At 46.9% G+C, this 18,851-nt stretch overlaps 1 protein-coding gene across 1 annotated transcript in view; it reads right to left on the bottom strand.

Annotated features, from left to right (window-relative positions):
- T265_05994 (hypothetical protein) overlaps positions 1-15,104 on the bottom strand; it is a gene marked incomplete at both ends in the record, with an annotated part of 62,100 nt that extends 46,996 nt beyond the window's left edge. Inside the window, 2 exons of the mRNA XM_009171146.1 lie at positions 6,346-6,664; positions 14,592-15,104. Of these exons, the coding sequence (XP_009169410.1) occupies positions 6,346-6,664; positions 14,592-15,104 (832 nt within the window). The remainder of the gene's footprint in view (positions 1-6,345; positions 6,665-14,591) is intronic.
- Between the last annotated feature and the right edge of the window lie 3,747 nt (positions 15,105-18,851).

Raw genomic sequence — 18,851 nt, 5'->3', positions numbered from 1 at the left:
TTCGCCATCGGTTATTTTGGACCACTCAAGTTGATTCCGATGGTCCACCAAATAGCCACTGGATTGCAGAACAATCGTTGTCGCTGCTGGATGCTCGAAAGCTGAGTGTAATTCAGTCAGAAGGGCTGTTGGACATCAATTCAAGCACAACCTTCTTGTGGATAGGAAAACCTTGAGAAAGCCAGTGCAGTTGGCAAATGTCCATGAAGATTTTTACCTGATAGACAAAATGGTACCTAAAACCCAACTTTTGGCGAGGTCAGAAATAATGAAAATTTAATACATAACAGCAGCCGGTCTCTTAAGCGCTTGGTTAAATAATATGGAGAACAATTTAGCCGGCTATCCACCCCGAATCCTTCATCTGACCTGCACACTTCAAGCCGTGGCTTGGGAGTTCAGAGCTTTCCTCTGTTTCTGAGGTACTAACATACCTTTCGGGTGGTTGGGCCAGATGAACACTCAACAGCATTGGTCAAAGGTTGTTAGTGTTGTGTTTTGTCTTCAACAAGTCCTCTAAACTATTAGTGGAACCAGCTCCGAACAACTGCCAGTGGAATAACCCTTTTCGTCGGGACAGATCTAATTGATTGTCCTCCACTTGCCCCTGACAGATGGTTTCTGTATCATTTTTCGTGAGCTTTATAAACAGCCCGTTTTCGGCTGCAAATGACACGTCTGTACGCGTCCGCGTTCAATAGATCAGCTGATTCGCACATTCATTGGCTTTCGAGGTTTGGCTAAGCTCATCAGGCTATGAAGCGGCTATCCAGACTCGGGTTCACGGTATTAAGGGGGAAAACTGTGGTCCACAGCACAAACAAATTCCGGAAAAAGAATGCGTTTGGACAATTTGAGACAAACTCGTCATGGTACCAGAAGCGAGTGCTCCGGGTACGGCTTGAAACGCGGTTACTAGATTCAGCGATACTGCGAGGGATACCCGATCTCATCCCGCGAGACACAAGACCACACCTTCGCATGATGTCGACCACTTGAGCAGCATCAGGCATTGCGCCGACCAACTGTATCGGTTTCCCCTCAATTCAAAGTGGCCCTCGACTCTGTGGAATGGTTAGCCCTCCCACACAGTCTCAGCCAACGGGGAAAGCTTTTGAACATTCTTCGCACCACTTCTGGTGGTATTAGGGTCTACAACGGACTGTCGAAAAGTTTACCCACAACGAGTGGCGTAAGCCAGGGTTGTCGTTCTCCCATGTTTGTTCAATACTGTCATCGACAATATCACGTCTCCTGTTTCGGCTTGCAACTTGGGACTTCGAACGATTTTATAGAATTTCGCAATCCCGTGCACTCCTTTGAAAGTTTAAGATGAACAACTTGATTCTGTTGGTAAGTATACTTCACTTGGCAGATACATAAGCCGTGGCTGTACCCTGAGAGATGAGGTCCGCGTACACGTCACCAGGGAATGACTGACAAGTGCCAACTTACGTCATCGGAGAGAACACTTTGTTTTCCATTCCAAAGCGTTGTTGGCGGAAGGTTCGCGAAGGACAGATTATGATGTAGTGATGCAAAAAGGATGTGATCACTGTCAACCTAAGCGCTGTAAGATTTTCACACCTTCCTAAGAAATGCAATACAACTGGCCCGTGGTTTAAAGGCAGTTCAACAAAACGTTTCCACTACCGGCGTATTGCTGTTGTCGCCAGTGATGACGATGGCAGTCGAGTATGAGTTCAAATCTTTCTTGTCTGGATGAACACTTCTCAGTTCACCGGCTATTGGAATATACTTGTTTTGCTGAGTCAGCTTAAAACTTCCGGTAAATTTTGGAGAAATTTTATGCGGGCTGCACCATACTCATGTCAGGAGACAAACTGGGCCGCCTGTCAGTGAGTGTTTCATTAAGAAGGCCAATAATGCACAGATTTCCAGGACACGGATACTAGGTGATAAACTGCAGTCTTGAAGAGAAGTCATCGCACGAAACAGAACCGCGAATTTAGTTGATCCACGGCGCTCTTTCTCTTGAGAAAAAAGGGCTCTGTGGAGCAGCGCCGGTCTCCTGGGATGCGAAAGACAACCAAGTCCGTGCAGTGTGTAGGGTTACATCAGCCCATCTGCCACGTACGAGTCCCCGACAAGTAAAAACAATGATTCGGTGACCGATGGCAAAACACTAACGGCCCTTTGACCGTCCTTGCTGTGACTTATCAGGCAGGTACAAAGGGATCGACACAACTTCTCAGCTAATTCTTTTATCTGTGTTTCCAGTGGATAGGTTCGTTGATCGACGAAAAATGGAAAGAGCAAGCCAGACGTCAATGCAGGATAATCCGTACCACCCCCTGACCTATGTTAGTCAGCAAACTTTGGTCGCAGTGCGGTTCGCCTTCCGTAGTTGTGTTTCAACAAGAACGCCAGCCAATCCGATCGCGCGCCTCTATGCAACCAGGCGCACACACTGTAAACTAACTGAAGGAGCATGTCCAAACAGGAGCGGCGAGGCGTCAAGCAGCGCGTACAAATTCACTTGCAACCGATACATGTTCAATTTGTCAAGAGCGTATCGGGTTTTAGGGTTTTGCTGAACTACACAAGTCTCGGAGTTTTGTGGCATGCCAGACGTGATTGTTAACCATGAATGAATGAATGAGTTGTCATAGTGCCATGAGGGAAACACATCGTTGTATCCCCTGGTGACACTAATCATGCAGAAAATACGACACAACACAACCGGATAAAGAGTGCGTAAGAATCACAGCTGGCCCAGCTGCAACGCGGACGAACGATGCGGTGATACAGCAAGGCCGGACGATAACAACAGGGTAGAAAATTTAATTTAAACACCTATGTCTAAAAAAAGAGCATGATTTCCAGATACAATATGGTTTCCAAACGGGGAAGGTAGTTGAGTATGACTGCATAATGAACGCAAATGGTTGCTCATAGCAGAGTCGAGCTAAATAGGGACAAATGGATCCATATGCTGTCGCACCTGAACGCAGTAGTGCAAATAGCACAGCCTAATCGATCACACAAATCTCGATGTTCACCAAACGAGGAAGCTTCCTGCTTCGATATTCTTTCGATTAGCCGACAGTTAGTTTCCGCCCTGAACTGACCGGCTGCACCTGGGGAGCTATGGAAAGGACGAGGTGAACTTGCTGTTGTCGTTTGGATTCCCCATAATTTCCACACACCAATGCGTCGGTGCAGTTTGAACACCGACTGATCACTACAACCAGAATGCTGAAACCGAAGTGCAATTTAAGGTTGTTGAATCTAACTTGATCTTATGATAATTCCCCCATTCATCTGCTTACCCCGCCTATGTACTTTTGTCCTCCGGTTGTTTTGCTTATTCGGACCCGCCACTCACCTTGCCACAGAGGCCGTCCTTTCTGACACTTGTACATTGACATGTGTGTCTGTGCGTGAATGTGCGCTGCTGACCTACTTATCCAAGTGCGTTCGTGTCTCGTTTGCTGGGCCTGCCTTGACATGTTTTCACATGGGCTCCGCGTGATCGCACGTCCAATGAGAATCACGCGACCGTCGTCGGAAGGAACGACTACAACCCACGCTTCTGAGCCGTCATTCCGCTCGCCGTTGTTTGGTGTGCGGCCGTTGACACTGCACTGTGCCGGTCAGTGACAGACTTGTGAACGTGTTAACGCTACGAACTCGATCATTTGAGGTTTGTTGTACACATTTGCTTACCCTTGTGTGAATAGTACCGTAGAATTACGAACCCAATTCTTCCTTTTGATATTCGGGATTGTTGAACCTACGCGTCACTCAAAGTTCCGTATCGGGATACTTAACAAAGGTATTGTTACATCACGTTTGTCATCAAACCCGAACGATCGTTTCGTCACTGCGTATCATCCGAGGCGTAACGCGCACAATCAACATGTCAATCTAGAATCAACACTTGGCCCCAAAGCGCGAGTTTCTTCGAGAAGAACGAGGGTGATGGGAGTAGTAGCTTAAGAGGGCACAAGACAAGAAAAAATGTTCAGCTGTAGCACCCTTTCAGTACCTAACTGCCATACCACCCGAGGGTACCACGATGTCTGGGCTACTGTCAGGATGTCCAAGCCTAGACAGGTGAAGTCAAGAGGCAGAGGTTGGGTTCGAAACACAGACCTTCTGGTCAGTAAATTCGCGCTCTGACCACTTGGGCCATTTCACCCTCTACACAGGACAGGAAGTCGAGGACAGGTCAGTCTCAGTTACACAGCATGCCCGTGGGTCTTCCGATTCAAGGAAAATCCCTAATTTGCAAGGTTGGATAAAAAAATAAAATCGTTTGGCTGTAGCACCCTTTCGGTGCCTAGCTGCCATGCCCCATGAAGGAAGCACGAGGGCTGGGATACTGCCTGGCTGCCCAGCCTAGAACAGGGCAAGTCGGGAGGCAGAGGTCGGGTTCGAACCACAGTCCTTCTGGTCAGTAAATTCGCGCTTTAACCACTTGTTTCATCTCGCCCCGTAAGGCTGGATACGATTACCTTTCAAAAAGGACCAGAGAAATGATTATCTGATGCTCAGGATTGTCACCAGAACTAATTTCGTACTGTTTCGGGAAAAATACGAACAGTTTTCCATTTGACACGATGCGACTGTTCTCGTCAGTCAACACCATAATGAGTTTCACAATCATTGCATATGATTAACAGTTAATAAATACTCTTTCGCTTTCAGTGGCTAACTGCCATGCCGCCCGAGGGTTGTACGAGGGCTGAGATACTACCAGGTTGTCCAAGCCTAGACAGGGGAAGTCGAGAGGCAGAGGTTGGGTTGGGACCCTTAATGGCACTCGTGCATACAAGCTATTGCCTTCAATGCATAGCTCCTTTCCCAATCCCCTCACTTAACAGTCCACTGACAGTCCTACATATACGCAACAATTATATTCATTTACCGCTTCCAATGCGCGGCTATCATCGGTGAACGAAACTTAGTCACCTATAACTACCGTACAGCAAGCACACGGTTATTACAACTGATGATGATGACGGCGATGCACGGCAGCGGAAGTTGATGCAAGATCGTCAGAGCAACCTACAATTTTGTGGAGCAAGTCGCGACCTACGCTCCACTCTGTTAGTCAGCAGATCTCTAACCAATGATCAACGAGCGTGAACGACAAATGCCTTACTTTAAACTTGGTGTCACTCACCTGGTTAATGAGACAACTTTGTGAGCATCGCCCAGGGAACTTAACAGCAGCTGGAAAGTTGCTCTTCTAACAAACAAACGCTATGGGGCGAGATGGCTCAAGCGGTTAGTGCGTGAACTTACTGGCCGGAAGGTCCGTGGTTCGGACCCGACCTCCGCCTCTCGACTTCCCCAGTCTAGGCTTGGGTAACCTGGCAGTATCTCAGCCCAGGTGCTTCCCTCAGGTTGCATGGCAGCTAGGCACTGAAAGGGTGTTACAGTTGAACGATTCTTTTTATGGCTGTAGTGTACTCCACTCATGTTGATCATAGCCGGTGACAAAGACATTCTGTGCTCAACTCTGCGTGCGCCAGACAAGCTTCGATCAAGCTGGGAAACCAATGCCTAAAAACCCGTCCCCTCGTAGAAGGAAATCTCCGGGATTTGGTTGTCTCCCTCCCTTCAGATAAACTCAGTGCACAAGTCGCTAACCAATGAACGAATACGGCTTGGGGGCACACGGAAGATTGCATCCACATGGTTGCACTGTGTGCACTGTTGTACGGCTGTGATGAGGTGATTTCGGGGTGTCTTTGAGAGATCGATAACGAGGCGGATGATGAAACAGGAATGCACTTGGCGTCGTTATATTCAGTGACGTAATTATGTGTGTGCTACGGCATGTCAGGTATGAAACATATAGTGAGGGGATGTTCACTGAAGCCAGTGAAATTTCGTTCACCGAAGGGGAACTAGCTACTTCGCTGGTCCTAACTAAACGTAGTTGTCAAGTGGGATGGGAAGCTGTACAACCACGCACTGAAGATAATGATTCAGTTGCGTCCACTGATTGGACCGTGTTTCATTAGTGTTCCTTTTCTAGCGATATTGAACTCCAGAGACAATAGTTTCCAACACGAGTGAGTTTGCCTATCAATAATCCAAAATTCTGTTGTCAGAGACGATTTCTTAAATATCAAGCGCGAAAAGTGAGGCAAGTTCATTCATTCACCGAGACGTTGATCAAACCAAAAACAGCAACAGAACCGCTATCTGCTTTGTCTTTTGAGTGACAAGTCCTTGGATAAAGGCAAAACATTACAAATGACAGATAAACAAGGCAGATCACCTTCCAGACAGGGGCCCACCATTGACTATAATCTCAAGGAATGGGAATAATAAGACTTTTTTTTAATAACGTCGACGAAACATTACCTTGTCCATCGATAGTGATACTGGACGCAGGAGAGTCATCTGTTTTGTTCTGCGCCGCAGCACGACTCAAACTGGACGCCAGCAGCTTGCAAACGGGACTGCTCAGTGCACTGAGTAACGCACTCGGATCAGGAGGAAGTGCATCCGAGGTCTGACCCCCCGCAGCACTACCGTTATGGGCATTCTCACCAATGTTGCTGCTGTTGGTGGTAACGTTCAATTCCCGTGCACTTCCCGGTTCTTCTTTATCGACCAAGCCAGACGAGGAGAGAAGAGCGACCGCGGCCACCGTTATGGCGCTGGGATCACCATTCGTAGCCTGAGACAAGATAAGCCAACGTTCGTATTCCTCTGGGTGGGCGTTCTCGTAATGTCGACGCAGAGATCGAGCGTCACTGTAAGACTTCTCACAAAAGTGACAAGCGTGAGGTTTCTTCGATTCGTGCGTGTACTTGTGACCGTTCCTAAATGAAAGAGGATTCGGGTGAGTTATAGAACAGGTGTATAAGCCGAACAGATGATGGAGTAAAATTGGTAGGTAAGGATAATAGTAGAACTACTTAACTAGAGCGGATACCGACAGTGATTATTCGCTTCGAAGATAGGTGTCTTGTGGCTAGGCAATGCGCTGACCTTCCTAGAAGACCGCTACATCTGAATTAGGGCTTAGCTGACGATACCCTCAAACCCGGTCTTTCTTCGCTTGCAGTTTAATAGGTCTTCACTAAAACATTTGGGCACCTAGTCACTTCTCGAAGTGATGTTCGAGTGTCGAATCCACACGGACACGTCGTATTCTCCCTCGTTCTTTGACAACCTCCCCAAACTGCACACGCCAGTGGCAGTCAAAAAGACTGAGATTTTAGGGTTTTGACAATTAAATCAACAAAACAAATGGGTGTGCGAGTGCTTCGGTGGTACGCGTGAAGAGGGCACAAAGGAACAAACGAAGGACAGAGACAAACATCACAAATTACAATGTATCAGTGCGTTTGCTAAGCAAGGGTATCCAGTACCTTTCATCGAATCGATTGCGGGACGAAATCATTAAAAAATTCCCAAGTCTCCTCACACTACTAACGGCTTATAAGCAGACCATGGGCTAGTAAATCTTCCACCTGAGAAGCCAGTCACGTGATGTAGATCCGAGGATTACGAGTGGAGCCATGTCCCGTCTAAGTGCCAAGTCAGGTGCTCCTGGACAAACGGTTGCACGTTCGAACTACCCTACTGCAGTTCCGTGAGATGTTGCGCACTGCTGATGATTCCCAATAAAGATGGGACAGCTTCACAGTGCTTACAAACGGTTGCACGTTCGAACTACCCTACTGCAGTTCCGTGAGATGTTGCGCACTGCTGATGATTCCCAATAAAGATGGGACAGCTTGCACAGTGCTTCTCACGTTCTCAAGACAGAGGAGCTGCAGAAAGAAAGCTCCATCAGTATGTATTACTGGTGCATTGCTGTCATTGGTGATGATAGAAAATGATGATATAACTGTTCAGCTGTAATACCCTTTTTGGCGCCTGGCTGAAATGCGACCTGAGGGAATCGCGACGACTAAGATACTGCCAGGTGGCCCAAGCCTAGACAAGATACTGATGTCGGGTTCGAACCACAGACCAAGTAGACGAGACAGGTCTCCTTGTGTGAAGATATGTCACGGGGGAAGAGCAAAGGACACACCGATGAACCATAAAATGAAAATAATCATAATTCAACCGGTCATACTAAACTAGCATCATTCATATAGGAGCAGTACACACCTTGAGTACCACTCAAGCGGTCGATGAAAACTCTGAACAGCTCAAGAGTGGTTTCTTACATCCTGGGGCCTAAACTTCGTCGAGCTTACTGCCTAACTGGACATCAAATAAACACACATTTACAAGTTAAGCGGATGTCAACCAAGGGGCTTTGCTGAAATTCGCCTGAGTCTCTCTCTGATAAAATATTTTTCATACACTATGGTCATCGTCAGCACTAACAATGACCACCGCAAGTGGTGTGTGTGTGCGAGAATGCGTGCGTGAAAAAGCTCAACACAAAGTGGCCTGAATCACGCACACTTGCGGTTCACAATTCCTATGGTTCCTACGGTATGTGCGAGTGAAAAGTACACCGCAGTGTACAAGATGAGGGGGATTCCGGTCACTTATCGAGCATTCAATAATCAATGAGCGTTTTATGACAGGTGGGGAGAGGGAGCAGATAATCACGTGTATCACGTGTTGGTTATCGTATGATTGAGCATGTCGACGACCCTCTCAATGTGAGGTTTTCCGGATAAGAGTGAAAAAAACACTAACTGGCGTGAACACGTGACGACACTTATGAGTACAAACAAACATATCTAAGGTAGAAGAGAGGAGGGTGATCACACAGCTTACAGATGGTCTTGGCGTTTGAAGGCCTTGTGACAAATGGAGCATACATATTTACGTTCCTCGCTGTGAGTAAGCTTGTGTTTCGCGATCGCGCTGGAGTTGCTGAATACCTGTTGCAGGAGAGGGAAGGAAAGGGAAGGTGAATCAGCGAATGACAAGCTGGTCTAGCGTTAACACTTCTCGAATATGCTATTCGATTAGTCAGTGTTTGTACATCTGTTCCATCTGATTTTTATGAGCTGGATAAGTTTGCCAAATAACTTGCCTACATGAGCTCACATTGTCTCTGCTCGGAGATTCAGCAACCACGCTATGAGAGAACCCGTTTCGTTTGGTCTTATCTGTGCGCGCAGCTATTGGATTCGCCGCCATCGGAATTACACCTACATAGAAGCAATACTCAAGCTGATTGAAGTCGTTCCTCGCCAACAGCGGCATCCTTTGGACGATTTCCTTCGAAGCAGTCACCAGTAACTTTGCTTCAGAACAATAAACCTGATTAAAACCTCAGGGTTTCGCCAAGGTTTGCTACGCGTTGCCTTAATTAAGGACACCGGTTTATACTACTAATAAGTAGTCATCGATAACGTAGTCACTCATGTAAACGCCACCACGCCTTTGTGAACCGCACCTGTGGTGATTTCAAGGCACACAGTAAATCCCAAAGGTGTGGCAACTCTTTGCTATGGAGCTACCATGCAGTTCTATGGAAACAAGAAGGCTGAGATACCAAAAGAAGGGAGCAGTGGAGAATGACAAGTTTGAGTTCGAAACACACAGACTTTCAGGCCAGGAGCTACATAGCTTGGGGCGAGATGGCCGAAGTGGTTAGAGCGCGGATTACTAACCTGAAGGTCCGCGGTTCGAATCCGACCTCCGCCACTCGACTTCCCCTGTCTAGGCTTGGGCAACCTGGCAGTATCCCAGCCCTCGTGCTTCCTTCGGGTGGCATGGCAGCTAGGCACCGGAAGGGTGCTACAGCTGAACGCTTTATCTTTTTTTTTTATCTTTTCACCGAAATGCCTCAAGATCAATCAGTACTGACTCTCCTCGAAAAGGCTGGCGTCTCTTCAGCAGGAGCGAGTAAGAGATGGTGGTTAACGTGGAACACTGATGATGTACACTATTCACACTTCCTTCGAAGACAGCTTAATTCTGCCTCTCCCTAATGCAGCGTTCTTTCCTCTGGGTTGTTTGGATTGCACCAACGCTTCTGCATTCACACTAGCGTTGGTCAACTGCAACAACGCCGACAATATTTAGAAGCTGCCTTTGGGAGTGGCGGAACTAGGACATCTCCAGGTTGTTGACAGCCGTTGTCTCAGAACCATAGCTCCTGTAGGCTGATACCGGTGAACCCAGAATGCGGTAATAACGGATGTGCAACGGGAAGTCCAGTCGAAGTGTCCAGAACCAGAAGCTCCGGTGGCTAGGCCAGGTATTGCGTATGCAGAATCATCGTTTGCCGAAGAGAGTGCCGTTTTCTGTGCTCAATTCAGAGTGGCGGAAGCAGAGAGGTGACCAACCCTTGACCGGGCGAAGGGGTATGAGAGATTACGAAATGTTTGGGGGGCTGTTGGTGCAACTCGCCTTCGAGGATGGGGACCGCGTGGTCCCCGCTGTACACGGTTGGCGAGGCTGTATAATATATGGATTCCCATCGATATCAATGGCACTCTTATTGACAGTTTCTATTCCGAGTGTCTGAGGTTGATTGTCTGGAGATGTAGGCACCTCGGAATGGTTGTGGTAGACAGGCACTAAGTTCCTTCCATATCTATTTTTCTTCTTTTCGTCAAAAACAAATTATGGCCGTGTGGCAGCGAAGCCTCAGTGTCGAACATTGCCGATGTGATGATGACAGTATTCTAAATCAGGATTGTGTACGGACAATGAACTTGGTTACCATGTCTACAAAAACATGCGCGTTTTCGGTAACCAGGGACAGGGCNGGCTTGGGCAACCTGGCAGTATCCCAGCCCTCGTGCTTCCTTCGGGTGGCATGGCAGCTAGGCACCGGAAGGGTGCTACAGCTGAACGCTTTATCTTTTTTTTTTATCTTTTCACCGAAATGCCTCAAGATCAATCAGTACTGACTCTCCTCGAAAAGGCTGGCGTCTCTTCAGCAGGAGCGAGTAAGAGATGGTGGTTAACGTGGAACACTGATGATGTACACTATTCACACTTCCTTCGAAGACAGCTTAATTCTGCCTCTCCCTAATGCAGCGTTCTTTCCTCTGGGTTGTTTGGATTGCACCAACGCTTCTGCATTCACACTAGCGTTGGTCAACTGCAACAACGCCGACAATATTTAGAAGCTGCCTTTGGGAGTGGCGGAACTAGGACATCTCCAGGTTGTTGACAGCCGTTGTCTCAGAACCATAGCTCCTGTAGGCTGATACCGGTGAACCCAGAATGCGGTAATAACGGATGTGCAACGGGAAGTCCAGTCGAAGTGTCCAGAACCAGAAGCTCCGGTGGCTAGGCCAGGTATTGCGTATGCAGAATCATCGTTTGCCGAAGAGAGTGCCGTTTTCTGTGCTCAATTCAGAGTGGCGGAAGCAGAGAGGTGACCAACCCTTGACCGGGCGAAGGGGTATGAGAGATTACGAAATGTTTGGGGGGCTGTTGGTGCAACTCGCCTTCGAGGATGGGGACCGCGTGGTCCCCGCTGTACACGGTTGGCGAGGCTGTATAATATATGGATTCCCATCGATATCAATGGCACTCTTATTGACAGTTTCTATTCCGAGTGTCTGAGGTTGATTGTCTGGAGATGTAGGCACCTCGGAATGGTTGTGGTAGACAGGCACTAAGTTCCTTCCATATCTATTTTTCTTCTTTTCGTCAAAAACAAATTATGGCCGTGTGGCAGCGAAGCCTCAGTGTGGAACATTGCCGATGTGATGATGACAGTATTCTAAATCAGGATTGTGTACGGACAATGAACTTGGTTACCATGTCTACAAAAACATGCGCGATTTCGGTAACCATGGACAGGGCTATGCGCCGCTTCGCACTAACTGCCATTCTGCTCTGAGAAACTATGTTCCTCCTAATTTCTTTAGGTCACAGACACCTGTCGCAAGTATGCTGATGTTGTTGTCGATTACGTAAAGTAACTACTGTTTTCCAAGCGCTTTCCGAAACTCGGAAAGGTTTTACTGTACACCTCCATAATATTTTTCATGCCGCTATACTACAGCGCTTTGATGTTCGTTTCGGCCGTTTCATTGATTCGTGACACCAGTCCCGACGATCAGGTTCCCTCCCTCTCATCACAATAAAACTTCGTCCCATGGCTCTTTCTAATCCGACTATGTCGAACTGGTGTTTGGCAATTCGGAAAGACTTTCCCACTACGTGAAAATGAGAGGTCCGATCCCCGGGTCCTTCATGTTTAAACCCACTATCGCACGCAGTCTTCCATAATGTATCTATCTATCTGTCTCCTGACTTTTCGCCTAAAGAGAAAGACTGTATCGATGGCTTGGTTTCAGTGTTGCACTCTAACCAATATCGCTGTTAAGGAATGTACCGTTCGCTCAGACGTTAAACTGCATACCACAAACTCCACATGTCAAACCAGAAAAGCCTAGTTCCACGTCTGACATGCAGTCCAATTTCAAAACGATGTTGGAAGGAACTGCCGCAACTGTAGTGACTGTGGAGTCTAACTTTTCGATTAAGCACTCTAGTTAGTAACGGAATACTCTATGATGCTTCATTTTACTCACCTGTACGTGGATTGTAACTCTGCACCGCGTTTTCTGTAGTAACATCACTGTTGTTTTAACTTTCGGCCACATCTATTCCCTTGACCACGCCTGTATTACCCCCGCTCGGATCAAGAACAGTAGAAACACTGTGTATACAGCTGATGTCGATAGAACATGTGTGTTTGACCGCTCCATATAACAAGGATACAGCAACAGCAACCAGTTTCTGTGGCTAAGAATTCTCGCGCCTGTTTGGTAGAGCAATATCACTCGGGGCAAGTTGGCTATTATTTTCAATGTGACTCAAACCTGGTCGCGGATTAATCAAACGGAAGCAACGTGCATTCATACATGGGGAACTCGCCTGGTGACTAAAGCTTCCCAAGCAACGAAGCATAGCCTTAGTCTGTTTGGAAAGTTTCGGCACTGGAACCGTTTCACACGTACTCTTCAGCGACCATCTTAAACAGGAATGTTGCTCTGCTAAATAACGATCAATCATGCTTTGTTATTCCAAGAGTCCAATGCGTTTTTCATTCCAGCAGTTGCATCTCCTGTTGATGACTTGAATTCAGCTACGTCGACCTTTTTTCTACTACTACACGTTAGTGTCGGGTGGCTGGCAGCGCGAAATAACCGAACATCAGGTCCACTGGATGGTTTTGCCGGAATCAAAGCTGGACATGCATCCATTGGCTAGAAAATGGGCCAATTAGAAATTTTGGAATTTCCTTGTGGGAAATCCTGAGATCACTCCATAAATGAAGCTGTAGCAATCCTCAATTGTTCCCTCAAAAGACAATCTCAAGCTACGGTGCTACACAGAGAATGGGATAACAAGCTAAGGATCAACAGTTGGGACGTTTCCAGGTCACATACAGACCATTTTTGTGAAGCTTTATCCAGCAGTTCAAGCTTTCTTAAGAATCCGGAGTGCCTGTCAGTCTGTGCTGAGTTGTTTCTCCGGCCTCAAGGTGGTTCCCTCCTAACAGATGAGCAGTGCATCAACTTCCAACTTGTACAGTCTTCCCTCGGCTGGACAAAAGTTACTGCGAAAAACGGTGTTATTTGGCTTCTTTTGCGATGTCGTGCACAGGATCGTGACTTGGAACATTTCCTTTTTATGAGTCGATCGTAAGGAACCAAGTATACATTCACGAAAGCAGGTCCGCATGCCACAGAAGATGCTGAAGCAGACACGTATTTGGTGGTCGTTGGCTTGTTCGCTGAGCTGGACAATTTGATTGCAAACATCTCATCACCAATCGAGGTAACATCATCAGTGCCTTGTTGGGGAGCGTAGTGGTGCGCAGAGGTGGGTTAGCTAGCGAACAAGCCAACGACCAGCTACCCTAACTGAGCTATCAACATTTTCCTCCACAGACACGTATATGTTCACTTGAGTATACGACACGTCGCGCAAGCTTAGGTGGAGGGAGGAATATAGCTGAAAAGGCACCTGAGGTTCTCCATTGAGCTTTCTACAGTAGACGGGCAAGGCACCGAGAGCCAATGAAAACCGGTTTCTAAATGATACGCTCTTCGGGCGGCGGATAGCCTGCCACAATATTCAATCCGATATTCATTCAAAGTTCTCTAGTGAGGTTCAAGCGAAAAGGTAAGCTGTCTTCAGTAGGCAATCGTCACCTAAGACAAATGTTCTAGATGGGCTTAAATCACAGTTAAACAGTTAAGACAAGACTGTGAAAAGCGACAGACAACGGCGTTTGGTCTTCGTCCTGAATATGAAGTCTTCCGTAAGCAAAGAATGGAAACTCCCTGACAGTTTCCAAGACATTCACTACAATAAAACTTAGGTATCTGGGAGAGTGATCGAGGAGCCAGGGATGAATCACGGTCACTGTCAGTCGAAAGCTCGTACCACTTCAAGATGGACTCCGGAGTGAGCAGTCCGCGAAACACACTCATTTGTGTACCTTTTTCACGAAAGACCCAACTGAATCTTTCGTCTACGATGTTCGTTAAGCAGGCCACAGTCTTCCTATGTGTTCCAAGTCAGATTGATCAAAGCTGAGAGTTTAATTCATCTCGGATTCAGGTGATCAAGACGAGCCTGAATGCATACCATGAATAAACAAACAACTATGAAGGATACCGATAGGTTGAGGTTACACATACCTTATCGCAAAACGGACAGCGAAGTGTGCCACGTGCATGAGAGGTTTGTGCAGGAAACGCAACGGCCGCGTTCGTTGAATTCAACTTCCCCGCTGCCGAAGATGACAAAGACGCATGCTCAGTGACGGGCCGTTGCTCTTTCTTCATAGTTGTGTGTCTTTTGGATACATCCGGATAAGGACTTGAGTCGGGGATCGCCAAAGTAGAGGTAAGCGCACTTTGACTATCGGGACGGAGGTGGTGCAAGTCTGGTCGAAACAAATGCTCTAGAGTGTGTGGATCTGCGGCGGAAGGAAGTTGTGCTGCGCCGGTACAACCACCGGAAGGAGATGCTCGCTCAGGATTAATAATTGCCGTTGTTGTTGTTACTGGTGCTAAGGAACCGGACGGCGGAGCTGCGGAAACGTTACGCAGCAAAGTGAGACTGGAAGTCATCGATAAATCTGATGATGACAACTGACTCCCACCATCTATTGTACCGTTGAAAAGATCACCGAATTCTGAGGAAAACATCACTGAAGGGCACACAAAAAATCACAGCAAGATGAATAACGAACACGCATAAAATTGACACAGTCAATAAGGATGTGTCCACATTTGGATGGACGTGATAGTGAGACACTGGGTTGCGACATTGACAAAGGGAGAGAGATGGCCCCAGTGGTTAGAGCGCGAATTCGCTAACCGGAAGGTCCGTGTTTCGAACCCGACCTCTATGCCTATTGACTTTGCCTGTCTCTAGGCTTGGGCAACCTGGCAGTATCCAAACCCTAGTGCAACCTTCGGGTGGCATGTCAGCTAGGCAACGAAAGGGTGCTACAGCTGGACAAGAAAATTGACAAAGAAACCGATCATCATTATACAGGTGGTGCACATGGGATAGGATCAAAGAGGCTATCACGATCTGCAATCCTGATCTGTCGATTTGTAAACTTCCATAATCCAAGACGTGCGCTGCGACTATGCGGTACACACCGGATCCCTTGTAAAGGATGGGCAGAAAGCAGTCCGATGACTGTGACACGAGCTTGTTACTACCCAGTTGATGACAATAATAATAATAATAATAATAATAATAATAATAATAATGACAATAATAATGAAAATACGTTGCAAGTACAGCCTCTAGCTCCTAGTTTAGGTTTCATTATCGAATGTGAGCTTCCTGATTTCAAACGATATCAGGATGGTGCTTCACCTAACCGAAGCGATTGCAACAGTCACATTAGCATACAGCGCTTGCCTAGTCAAGTGAACGTGTTTTGAAAGTCAGGTGCTGCGTTGTCTCCTGCCCATTGCAAGCAGTAAGACTGTGCATTCGAAGCATTCGAAAAAGTTGGCTCAATGCTGCTGTTGTGGTGATAAAAAGAACAACAAAATCATCAACCACCTGTTCGGCGACAATTTTGCTCGTGTGGATATTGAATTACCGAGGAAAAACGAATAAAATAAAAACCGCAACCTGAAAATCCGCAGTCGCACATCCACAATTAATCTGAACGATGGGGTCGAATTGATAACAACGAAGAGTAACGAGAGGAAATGGCACGAAAAGTTGCTCGCAAGTGGTTGCCAGTTTAGTTTGCAAACATATATCGATGTCATATCAACCGGTGGGCGTATATTGCAGTCACAGGTGAGCCAAAGAGAGACTGGTAACCTGCGAAGAACCAAAAAGTATCTCAACAGCTAGTATGGTAAAAAAAAGTGTTTAACTAGGAATCCATCCTTTCGACATTTAGCCACGAAGTAACCTGAAAAATTAACGACAATTGAAATGTTGTCAGCCTAAACAAGAGTCGAAAATCTAGGGCAAGATTCGGACCATGGAATCAGTAGCACGTGATTAAATCAAAAAGATTAAAAAAAGAAGATAATCGTTCAGTTGTAACACCCTTCCGGCTCCTAGTTGCCATAGCACCCGAGGGGAACACGAGGGCTGGGATACTGCCAGGTTTCCCAGGCCCAGACAGATGAAGTCGAGAGGCAGAGGTCGGGTTCGAACCAAGGACCTTCCGGTCAGCAAATTCGCGCTCTAACCACTTGAGCCATCTTGGACATTAAATAATGAACTGACTCCAGCCCCATAGTATCAGAATATGGCATCGTGTTTTCGCTCAACGATCAGCGGTAGAGAACAGACAAAATACACAGGATTTGGCTTACCCGGGCATCAGAAGTCGGTCGAGGGTGACCTTGAGGTTTCGAATAACAATCAGCCGTTGAAGTAAATGAATTATTTTGGGACCGGAAATAAAACTCTGGAGAATGCATTACATATGTGTCATCTTCAGCCAACGATTAGGTAGGCATTTAAAGCTGGAAAGAAGGTATCACAGCATTAAACTACGGTCACAAACATAGAGAGTGGAAGGGCAAAAAAGGGTCTTCAAATAACGTAAAACGTCCGCTGACTAAATGATTTCAAGTGGCTCAGGCAGTCAACCAGGTGTTCATAGACAGAAAACAGGGCTGCAGTGAAAGCAAGAGGCCAGGATTCGTAGGCGAAAACCAGACACATGAATTGTGTTCGCAATAACATCAGTAGGCAGCACAAACCAGAAAGAACAACAGGTAATGTCTGAAACAAGAGGGGGATACACTGTGAGAAACAGTCCGAAGATGAGGTATGATACGAGTGCAGCCTATGAACGGAGCTCTCTAAATAACAATAATCGGGGATGCTTAACTGTCGTACAACCAAATCAATTATAATTAAAGCCCTAAAGGTTAAAAAAGACCGGACAAAGGATCTAGTGCCAGTCAGCTGCAACCCCCATGGGTGGTGTCTACACTTCTGAATGCTCAGTGAGTCGATCTGGGAAACAAAAAAACTGATAATACAAACACCACTGACATCGGTTGGCCACCATTCTTTGCCAGGGTTCCAACCAAGACTATGGAGGGTTACAAAAACCCCATTCTGGAATTTCAACATCCCCCAGTAACAAAGAGACTGCTTCCTGTCCTATCACACGCCGTGAACCTCATCGTTTGCGCCATTCTCAGGACGGTACGGCAGACATGGATTCGATTGGACCACTGATGGTGTTATACCTGCTGCACGGACAGAAGTCTATTATCTAATTGCCTCGTTACAAATTCATCAAAGTCATCCAATACCAGTAATGCTTCTGAGATATCGAACCCGACCTCTGCCACTCGACTTCCCCTGTCTAGGCTTGAGCAACCTGACAGTATCCCAGCCCTCGTGCCTCCTTCGTGTGGCATGGCAGCTAGGCACCGAAAAGGGTGCTACAGCTGGACGATTATTATGTCTCGCAGTCGTACAACAACACAGTCCTTACTGTAACTTTGTACCCAGTGCTACGCCTTTTTGATGCTACAAATGCGACTCGGACCTTCGGTCTTCGTTCATGGACTTACTTACACCATGGAGATACAGCAGTCTCCAGTGCTTCTGCTTGAAGTGGTTAATAGTCTGGTTAGGTCATGTACTCTACACACCAGACGGCCGTCTGCCTTGCAGAGCTCTTTTCGCCCATCTCTGTGATGAAAGGAGGTGGACAGTGTATGGATCGGCAAAGAAGTATGAAAACACTAACCAGTAAATTTAGTCGGGTCGAGGACTGCCGCCTCTCTGGATAGGGACCCCGTGACTTAACTCACCAAAGGTTAGTGACACTGGCAGAAATGGCCCAATCGCACTGTCGGTGGCACTCATGCATCAAAGCTATCACCTTCAATGTGTAGCTACCCAGAACCAACTGAAAATGTCATCGCTTACGAGGATTGGCTGTATGTCCCGCACTCTTCTACTATCCGGTAATCAAAACTGCAACAGCTGGAACCAATGTGCCTATGGTAAACGGTTTACATTAGATGACTTCCGAAGCATGCTTTACAGATGAAAGGAACACGGCAAAAGAGAGCATGCCGCTAGTCAGTTTGTCCTACCGTGAATGTGCTTTGTGATCATCTTCAAAGACAAGGACAATATCCTCTGCCTACTCCAAGTCCTAAGATTCTCACCAGAAACGACAGAACTATCGAGGTTTTGAAGACCTACCGGTGTTCAACTCAATAGCAGGCCGATGAAGAAGCTGAACAGAAATGTAGAGAGCGGACATTCTTACTGGATATAAATTTCTGTGAGGAAGCTCTTAGAGAGGTGTCCATACACTTTTACACATCCGAATATGTGTGACCATGAGTACTGTATCATGGTCCCATCTCCTGCTGAGCAAATGTAGTCAGAGTTTCACACATGCTTGAAGTTATGGAGCACCAAGACCGTGG

Source organism: Opisthorchis viverrini (assembly GCF_000715545.1).
Source record: "Opisthorchis viverrini unplaced genomic scaffold opera_v5_119, whole genome shotgun sequence".
In the NCBI taxonomy this organism is placed as follows: Eukaryota; Metazoa; Platyhelminthes; class Trematoda; order Opisthorchiida; family Opisthorchiidae; genus Opisthorchis; species Opisthorchis viverrini.
Note: the sequence above shows the minus strand (reverse complement) of the source record. Positions and strands in the feature narration are given on the sequence as shown.